We start from the raw sequence: 10463 nt of genomic DNA, 5'->3' as shown, positions 1-10463 counted from the left end.
ATCACTCCTCCAGTAAAGAGATTTTGTTCATAATATCCAACCTAAACCTTCGCTGGTGCAACCTAAGGCTATTTCCTCTCATTCTATCGCTTGATGGTAGGAAGAAGAGACCAAAACCCCACAGCACTCCAGGCTCCTTTCAGGTAGTTATACAGGCTGAGGTGGTCTCCCCTTGATCTCCTTTTCTCCAGACTGAGCAACCCCAGTTCCTTCAGCCACATGTCAGAAGATCTGTTCTGCACACTTAATACCCATGTAGCTTCTCTGGGAAGGCCTTCAACTAAGGGACATTGTTACAACTGAACACTAGTGCTGACAGGGTGGCAGATGAAAGTTGTACCTGGGTTGCATTCATGGTTTCTCCCAGGCTAGAGGATGCAGGAGATGACATACAGGCATGTCAGCACAGCAGGGAGCAAAAGAAAGCTGCCTGTGTCACCCTGACCTGGCCACCATGGGAAACAGTCCTGATGTTTGCCTCTCCACCCTCTCTAAACTGTGGTTGTTGGCTGAGCAGTCCCTGACTAACACATACCTGAGGGATGCTGGAGGTGGCTTTCACAACAGGACTCAGCAGCCTTGCCCAGGTCACAGTTCTCTAACTGGTTTGGGCCCGAGTTTATGAACCATCTCCCGCTGAGCACAACACTTCAGTCACCCCAGGATGGCACAAGGAGCAAGGCAGGAAGCCTTTGGGATTACACAAATCCCATACAGCTTCCCCAGTATTCAGATGCCTGTGTGCTTACATCCAAAGGAGAATTCCTTTTCTTTTTTAATTTGGTGGGGGTTTTTTTTATTTTTTTATTTTTTATTTTTAATTGCTGTCAATGCCATTCCTCCCCACCATCCCAGGTGCAAGAGACACCAGAGCAGAAGCTGGCGCTCAGCTGCTCAGTCAAGTCCTATCCTGCCACAGCCTGAAGCAACTTGCTGCTCACCCACTGACGACTCAGCTCAACTCTGCTAAGCTGTTGTGGGCAAGAGCATTACCTCAGGCTCTTCAGGCCACACGGCTCCCTTCTTACCCAAACGATCCATTGACTTTCTCAGGGGTGCTCCTTATTCTGCTGGGTCATTCATTCAAATGCCAAAACTGTGACTCACTAAAAGGGCAAGCTGGGGCTGAGGGGGTGCAGGAAGGAAGAAAAATAGCTTGCAAGAGCCTTCCTGTTTATCCACAGCTTGGGAAAAAAACCAACACAAGAGAATATGCACGCCCTGGCTCCATTATCTTTGCTGGCACCGCGCTGCCTTGGCTCTGTCGCTTCCCACCCCGGGCCAAATCCAGTGCTGCCGCCAGCGTGTTTACTTTGGAGGAGGTTACTCGAGAAAGAAATCCAGCCCCTGGAGCCTGAATGCTGGCAGCGTGCGAGCGAGCGGGCACCGGGAGCCCCCTGCCACAATGCGCCGTGGCGCTGGCCCCCGGCCACACTGGGGAGGTCATTTTCTTCTCGGCAATTAGCGAAGTGGTGGCATCGCTAAAAGAACTTGAATAAACACATTCAAGCCAGCTGGGTCCCCGGTTTGCTCTGTTCTCACCACCTTTCCTTCTGGGCGCACGGTGGGGCCCCAGCGAGCAGGAGCCTGGTGCCTGTGCACTGCGCTTTCATTCGGGCTTGCTTTGGAAAGGGCTTTGAGGAAAGGCGGGGAGGGGGGCAGGGGGAAACAACCCTTTAGGTTTCTTCTTTTACAGCAAATGTCTTCCCTTTTTCTTTTCAGAGAGGAAAAATGCCAGCTTCTCTAAGGAAACTGCAGCAAATGGCTGTGTTCATGGGGCTGTTCAGCGGCGGGGGATGCATCGTGATGTACAACCTTATGCAAAGTAAGATTTGGTGCTGTCAGCGGCCTCCTTTCTCCTCTGCCCCAGAGCAGCAGGGAAAATAGCAGCCTGCAAGATGTGGAGAGCAGATGAAGTTAAAGGGAAGTATGGCTGAGCCTCTCAGTTATGCCTCCTTGGGCAGAGCTGCTTGACCCCAGGGCTGCTGCTCTCCTAAGCATTGCTGCATGCCTTCCCAGGGGTGGGTGCTGCAGAGGGCGCAGGCTGCTGTGGGCAGGAGAAAGTCTGGTTTTTGGAGGGTTTCCTGAGGGTGAGGGTGAAGTGAAAGCTTGGGCAGTCATGGAGGTTTCATTTCTTACTGAGACTTCAGCACTTGGCAGGAAAAGAGGGCCAGCTGTGAGAAGGTATTAATGTCTAGCAGTTTGAGCTGCAAATCTCTGGTGCTGGCCCTGTCTGTGAAGTGCTAAGACATCATTAGTTTCTCCTGAATGAAGGGCAGATAAGAGTATTCAGCACTGAGAGGACCAGGACAAAGAGAGCGAAAGCTAGACAGGTGCCATTACTACCTGCCTTTTGCCAAGAATCCAAATTATGAGTCCAAATACATATTCCCACTAGATAGATGTTTCTTGTTCCTCAAGATGTTTCTAGATAGTGTAGCATCAGACCAGAATCAAGTTTTGCCTCTCTCTCTGGGGGTGTTACCTGCCTCTTCACAGAATGATAGGGGCTGGAAGGAACCTCTGGAAATAATCTAGTCCAACCCTGCTGCCAGAGCAGGGTCACCTAGAGCAGGTTGCCCAGGATCACAGACAAGTGATGTCCAGGTGAGTTTTGAATGACTTTAGAGAAGAAGACTCCACCACCTCTCTCTGGGCAATTTTCCAGTGCTCCACTACCCTCAAAGTAAAAAAGTTCCTCCTCATGTTTAGATGGAACTTGCTATGTTCAAGCTTGTGCCTGTTCCCTCTTGTCCTGTCAACTGGGCAGCACTGCAAAACAGACTGGCCCCATCCTCCTGACACCCACCCTTTGAGACACACACCTCTTGGCCTCATGCTGGTGCTATCACATGATACTGCTTTTCACCTATCCTTATATCAGAGGATGTTGCCAGAAAAGTGCAGCCAAGCCTGTTCCTCAAGCCCTCAGATGAGCTTGGAACCCTCCCTTTCATTTTCCACATATTAATAGCAAATCAGACAAGGCTGGAAAGCAGCTTTCATTGTAGGCAGCTCATACCCTCAAGCTCCACAGTACGTGACACAATTAATCCTCTTATGCTTTAAAATATGGAATCTGCTTTAACAGAGACATTAACATGTTTTAATTTTCAGCTCCAGCATTGTTACCTAGAAATATCAGGGGGTGGGGAGGAGGGAAAGTCGACCCTATGGTGTACAGAAAGTCAAAAGGCTCATTCCCCACTGAGCTGTGCAATCAAGTGACACAACACAATGGCTGCTTCTTGCTCTGTTGCAACATTGGTGGCCACCAAGCAGCTGTATGATAATGGTGACAAGCCAAGTAGGCTGCTGAAAGGACACTATTTGCTGCAGGGTGTGTTCTTCTCTAGCCTCTAATAGGGGAGCCACACTGGGACTCTTTCTCCTTTGACCCATGCCCAGAGCTATTCCAGTTCCTTCTGCTGTCCTGATGGACAGAACTGTCTTACACTGGGATCTGTGAGCAGCTTCCATAGTAATGGGAGCAGGGTGAGAGGGGTGCTTCCCTTCCTTCAGGCTGAAGGCAAGTTTGCATGCACATGGTGCCTGTGCAAGCTTGTATAAACTCCCAGGGAATCCTATTTCTGCTCACTCTCCTTCATGCTCTCCTCATAAGAGCAGTCTCCCCAGCCAACCCTACCATCCTTTCAGCTCTTCTACTGAAAATACATGGAGAAATGGATTAGTTGGGCACCTTATGTCCAGTACATGAGATGCTAGCAAGGAAGAGCTGAGAAGGACACCAGAAAACTCAAACTTGGTTTCCCCTCCAACGTGCAGGATGAGCATAATGTACTTTTAACATGGTATGGGTGGCTATTTAGCATGATCTGCCATGCTGCAGCCCCTTTTACTAGAGCTCCTTAGGATGGCCCAGGGGGCTGGGGAGGACCAGCACAGGCTGCAGCCTAGAAAAGCTGTTTCTATGCCAACTGGATGCTGCCTGCTCACAGGCATGCCTCTAATTAGGGAGAGGGAGCAACATCCTTCTGCCTCACACTCCAGGAATAAAACTGACAGGAAAGAGGCCAGGAGACAAACATTACACCTTGTTTCAAACTCTTTGGAAGATGAAAGCAAAATTCCCAATTTTTCACATGTGCACACTCTTAGCTTAACTCTGCCCTTCTTGATGTCAAGAGAATGAAGCCAGGCTGGTGTGAGGCACATGCAGAAATCTCAGCAAGCATGCCTCAGCCTCCATAAGGAGGGTTGGCACAGTTCCAGCCTCTGCATTGTGTGGTGGTCACCAGTGGACAGCATTTCTCAGCTATGTATAGTAACCAGACATTGATAAATAGCCACTTCCCACAATTGTCCTCCATATGCCAACACCACAGCATCCAGTGTTGTTGCTGCTGGACCATTAACTCTAATGGTGCTTTGTGCCTCCCTTTTGAAGCATCCATCAGTGGAGCTTCAGCTTTGTGGCTGCCTCTTGAAAAGCTATATCAAGACCACAGCAAGAGTTTTTCACAGCAGAAAGTTCCTGTCTCACAGCAAAGTCTACAAAATGGTTTCCATTCTTAGAGTATTTTCTGTTCCTCCTTTAAAAAGAAAAGGAATTTAAAAATCAATTGAATTACATCCAGAACATTTTTGGAAATGCACCTTTTATTCCCCCTTCCCTCCCTCTTTTGTGTTTTGGTCCCTTTTAGGTTAGGTACAAACAGCTGAAGAGCAGGACACAGCAACATAAGATGAACTGCTTCAGTGTGGAACAGGCTATATTCTGAGCCCTCTTCCCTTAGCTGAGCTGAATAACATTACAATTCAGCACTGCTTCTCTGATGCAGTATTTCCTCCTAGTCACAGATTGGTAGGATTAGAAGGGACCTCTGAAGACCATCTTAGTCCAACCCCCCTGCCATATTTCTCCTAATTAATAGTTTTAGACTGTTTTTTAGGAAGGTAGTCTGGAGGAAACATCCTTTTTTTTTTTTTACTTATATTTGAAGTGGACAGTCTCCTCACTAGTGTGTTCCTCTCACCTAGAAAGTTTTGCCAGGACCCAGTATTACCAGCAGGCTCTGGAGCAACTGCAGAGCAGCCCTGATGCCCTGGAAGCCTTGGGTGCCCCCCCACTCAAGGTTCACAACATCCATCTGACGGATGGGAGCAATCGCGTGGACACAGAGAGAGCACAGGTAATGCTGAGGGTATCACAAGGTGGCTGCCTGAGGCATCCCAAAGGGACAAGAGATCAGCCAGGGGGGGTTCAGCAGGTCATAAGTCACCAGGGAGCACTGGAAGGCAGTAGGATGGGTTGGCAGTTGATTTGAAAGAGGAGCAGACTTCCAGAGCATAATCTACACTCTAAAGTGAGGGACTAGGAAGAGCAAGAGCAGTGTCTGCACGTTGTGCTGTATGAACACATCACAGAATGGCTCCCAAGCTAGTCAGTCCCCCTCCTGCTACTGTAAGCTACAAAATAATTGTCATAGAATCACAGAATCTTGTTTTTCTTTAAAAAAAAAAACAAACCAAACCAAACAAAAAACAACACACACACCGCCCAACCTTTAGGATCGTCCATTATGAGTCCAACTGTTATCTAACTTTACCAAGTCTGGTGCTAAGCTGTGTCCTTGGGCAGCACATCTCTGCCTCTTCTCAACACTACAGAGATGGGGAATCAACAGCCTCCCTGGGGAGCCTATACCAGTCTTTGAGAATCCTTTCAGGGAAGAAGCTTCCTCCAATGTCCAACCTAAACCTCCCCTGGTGCGACTCGAGGCCGTTTCCTCTTGTCCTTTATCGCTTGTTACTAGGGAGAAGAGACCAACCCCACACCTCTTTCCAGATATTTGCAGCAAGATCCAGCTTTTAAACAGCAGCTGCCTTCCCTTTCCCCATGGATACATCCCACAGTAGTTTTGGGCAGAGATGTACAGCCAGGTGCGAGCTGTGCTGTGCCACAGCACAAATGGTGCTGCTCTGAAATGCATCTGGAAGCCTGGGCCATGGAGGGCAGCTGCCTGGCACAGGCCTGGGCACTGGGGTTACACAGTGGCTGGAGAACACCATGCTGTGTGCTGAAGCATTGCTCAAGGCTGCCTTGTGTCAGCCCAGGGCTCACAAACACAAGTCCACTTCCACTCTCAGTTCTCTGACAAGGACCTTGCATCAGCGTCTTCACCCCTTAATCCAGGACTGGCTGCCCTTCCTCTGTTTTGCTGGTGACACAAAATGTTGCTAAGTGACCTCGTCAGGTCCCTCAGTGAGGGATCTTGTCACATATGAATCATTTTGTGCCTCCTAGTGAGTAGTTCTGAGTCCAAGGTCCCAAGCAAGGGCATTAAAGAATGGGACAGATGGCTCACTGAAGGAGAAGGGCTGCCAGGGCAAGCAAAATCAGCCTTTAAGCAACTCACATACAATTCCACTTTCCATCTTGCTCCAGCCAAGCTTCACACACGTGGTATTGCGTGGGCCAAAACATTCCCCAGGTTCCCAGCTTTTAGAGGTTCTACCAGGAAGCATATCTGAGGCCAAAAACGTACAAACCCCTCTCACAATCTCTTTTGCTAATTGAAGAGGAGAGAACCTGTCCCACTGATGTTTGCCTTTGTCACTAGTGAAGAATGATGGTCACTTGGGAGTCGCAGGGTGAAGTCAAACCCTGCCTTCTCCTCACCTCACCCAAGACACAAACCACCAACTTTCTTCTCTGCTTTTTCACACTGAAAGATTGAAGTTCTCATGAACTACACTAGTTAGTTAATCATCATTAGTGATCATATCATACCTGATTTACTGACTCGGCAGCATTCCCAGCTCCTGGGCCTGATGGAGAACCCCTGGCATTTTCTCTTGGCACTTGCATTCCCACCAGCAGATACTTCTATTCAAACAATTAGCTGTGGTCACTGCTGCCACTCCTAGCATTTTTTGTTCAACAACTGAGTGGTAGAATTTGTGACCTCCCCCCCAAAAAAATAATCAGAGTCATGTAGGTTAGGAAAGACCTCTGAGACCATCAAACTGGACACTAGGAATTTTTTTTCAAGGAAAGAGTGGTCAGGCATTGGAACGGGCTGCATGGGGAGATAGTTGAGTCACCAACCCTGGATGTGTTTAAAGGTCATTTGGATGTGGTGCTTGGGGACATGGTTTAGGGGTGAACCTTGTGGAGTAGGGTTATCAGTTGGACTTAGTGATCCTGAGGGTCTTTTCCAACCTGAATGATTCTGTGATCAGTTCCAACCATCAATCCAACACCACCATGCACACTAAACCATTGAATATCTCCACTGCCTTGCTGCATTGAGGGACTGATCTTCAGAGGATCTCAATCTACAGGCTTGCTATGGTTATGAGAAGCTTTAACAGTGCAGGTCACTCCTGCATCACCATGCATTTTGGTAAGGAAAGGTGTTTGCTCATAAATATTTCAGGAAGTGAGGGGTTTTCCCTGGAGGTTGCAGCTGCAGCACAGCACATTCTTTCAGCAGAGAGAGATTAATGTGTGGCAGAGCAGGCACACTCGTATAGCCATGCACACAATAGCTGCTAGAAAAACTTAGGGAAACTCTGAAATACAGTAAAAAACTTAAAACAGAGTTCATAGTCTTTGCAGAAGGAGTAAGTGCCCATTTCACAACATGCTTCATTGAATCCTTAACATACTTGGATGTTTGCAGATAAAACTGCCAGTGTCTGGAGCAAAATCAGCAGGATATCTCTACATTAACTCTGAGATGGATCATTCCCATCAACGGTGAGTACTAGGGGAGGTACCAGGAGAAATGTATACACACAGGGAGAGAAGAGGTAGGAGAAAAAGCTGGAGCAGGATATTTGCTCTAGGCATCTGTGCTGCTGAGCTCACACACACAGAAGCAGCAGAAACAGTTGCTGAAGGTCTTGTGAAAGGCTATTGCCATGATCACAAGAGGAATTAGCTCAGGAATACGTTGAGTTCATCTCTGTGCACACAGACAGAAGAGCCACACAGACCCTTCCTTCGTGTGTAATGTGTCCTGCAAAGTATAGCACAGGATACAACAAATCCCCTGAGCCAAAGTCCTCTCCCAGCCCTCCTCCCTGGGGGGGTGCAGAGTGTGTTGCACAGCAGCCCTAGCTCCAGTCCAGTGTTACCTACTGCAGCAGGGGAATGACATAGCCTGTCAACAGGAGCTAAAAAAAAAAAAAAAAAAAGTCTGAATGTTTTTTTTTCCCAAGCTATTCATTAAATAGAGCCCTCAGTGTACAAAAGTATTAGAACAGAGAGGTTATAGCAAAAGGATGCCCTGATTCCACACCCTCTGGTAGCAACCTTACATTTTTGTCATGAGGAAGCCTGACCCTTGTCAAAAGTAAACGGATTTCTAGACCTGAGCAAAGGATTACTGCATGAATTCAAAGTCCACTTCCCACTGCAAAAGTGGAAAACCTGGGACACAAAGCTCTTCAATATCCTTGTTGCTGGAGTTGTTAAGCACTTCTGTTATCTCTATTTAGAAAACCCAAGCTACAACACTTTTGCTTGGCTGTTGATGGCCATATGGTGATATTTTCTTGTCATAAATAGATGAGCATAGTTTACTGAATTTCTCTTCCAAATAGCTGCAAGAAGTAAGGTGTGAAATGATGGAAGGCACTAGGCTGGGTCTTGAGAGACTCAGCCAGGTCTGGCCTCCTCCCTAGTGAGCAGAAACATGCCAGAGGTCTCCAGCCACCATTTTTGCACACTACACTTCTCTGGGGCCTGTGCTCTCATCTCCTTGCTCCTTCTTATTCCTTCCTCACAGATGGAGGGAAATAACTGTTCCCAGCCATCTGACAGCTACTGTGAGGATAACTGAAGCTTGCAAGATGTTAGGCTATGGCAGTAATTGAAGTGGGTGCATATCTCTCAGTTTTGGTCTAAAATGAGCATTTCATGCATTTCTGAAAGCTTAAGAGGGGGGAGGGAAAAAAAACCCAACCAAAAACATTTTCTGTAAAAGGGTTTGTGGCAGACAAATCTGTCAGACTCCAACACCTCCATCTATGTGCACAGCTCCACTTGGGGCTAGGCAGGACTTGGTGTCACAGAATCATAGAATTATTTTGTTTGGAAAAGACCTCTAAGATTGAGTCCAACTGTCACCTCAACACCACCATGCCCACTAAACCATGTTCCAAAGTGCCATCTCAACACTATTTTTTTTAATACCTCCAGGAATGGTGATTCCCCCACCTCCCTGGGCAGCTTGTTCCAATGCCTGACCACTCTTGCAGGAAAGAATTTTTTCATAATATCCAGCCCCCTGGTGCAAACTTGAGGCCATTTTCTCTTGTTCTATCACTTGATGCTAGGGAGAAGAGACCACCCTCACTTCACCCTAACTCCTTTCAGGGAGTTGTAGAGAGCAATGAGGTCTCCCCTCAGCCTCCTGTTCTGCGGACTGAACAATACCAGTTCCCTCAAGGTCTTTTCCAACCAAAACAATTCTATGATTCCCAGCTGGAAATCAGTGTGAGCAGTCTCACAGAAGTGGGTTTGGAGCAGAAGGAAGGAAAAGGCTCCTCCTTAGTCTTTAACAAATGCAGTTTTCCCTTCTCTGAGTAACCACTGTGGTACCCTGTCAGGGTTTCAGCAGCCACATTGAGCGATCACACAGTGTTCTAAGTCCTCCGAGCCAGGATAATTCCTTAGCAACACGGTCTGGCTCCAAGGCTGGAGAGGAGTGGAGCAAGGAATGCACCCGCAGGATGGAGAGAAAGAAAGGCAGCGGGTCGGGGGAGGAACGTCCTATCTAAAAATAGCTGGCAGGGGTTGATTTGAGATGTAACAAACAGGAACACACAATCCAGAGCTTTAAATCTGGGCTGTGCTGTTAAGGAAAACAGCTTTCAGGAGCTGGCATTCACAAACCAGATTTTAAACCACACAAGAGAATTTAAGAGCAGTGACTGCAGGGAATGGTTTGTTTCTTCCTGCCAGCAGTTTGTGCGCTGGCTTCACTACTCTGTTAAAACCGATTGTTAAAAATCTCTTTTGGTTTGTGCCAGCTGGTGCCTTCAGGATGTCACCTTGAAGTTGCAGGATGGTCAGAGTATTCCCGTTTACCACTGCCCAGCGGAAAGCACTGGTGTGCAAGAAGGCTAAAAACCAAAGGCAGCTGCGCCTCCACCTCCCGCTGAGCCGAGGGAGCCATTAATCGATCGCATCCTGCTGTGTCCCCGAATCCACAAGGCTCTCACAAGTGGCGGTTTCGCTGCAGCGGTGCTCTGGGGACAACGTCCTCGCCGAGACTGCCCTCCCCATTGTCATTTCTTTCTTTTGCTGCTTTAGTCCTGTGCCCGAAATAAACACCTTGCAAAAGACTTGCTGTTTCGGAGAAGTCATGGGGGGCGGTGGGGTGGGGTGGTGTGTATGCGCTGGTACCACGAGTTTGAAATAAACAAACAAACTGCCAGGAAAAACGGAGCTGGTTTACAATTGCAGAGCAAAGGCAGGGCAGTTGGGC

General features: G+C 48.0%; 1 protein-coding gene across 1 annotated transcript; it reads left to right on the top strand.

Annotated features, from left to right (window-relative positions):
* Positions 1–1731: 1731 nt before the first annotated feature.
* LOC128970037 (cytochrome c oxidase assembly factor 1 homolog) lies at positions 1732–10216 on the top strand. Its single transcript, XM_054385056.1, has 4 exons — positions 1732–1825; positions 5002–5153; positions 7650–7726; positions 10006–10216. The coding sequence occupies exons 1-4, from the start codon at positions 1732–1734 to the stop codon at positions 10100–10102; spliced, it is 420 nt and encodes a 139-aa protein (XP_054241031.1). The 3' UTR covers positions 10103–10216.
* The last annotated feature ends 247 nt before the right edge of the window (positions 10217–10463 follow it).

This window comes from Indicator indicator, chromosome 11, assembly GCF_027791375.1.
Source record: "Indicator indicator isolate 239-I01 chromosome 11, UM_Iind_1.1, whole genome shotgun sequence".
Taxonomy (NCBI): domain Eukaryota; kingdom Metazoa; phylum Chordata; class Aves; order Piciformes; family Indicatoridae; genus Indicator; species Indicator indicator.
The sequence above is the reverse complement of the archived record's forward strand: the minus strand, read 5'-3'. Positions and strand labels throughout refer to the sequence as shown.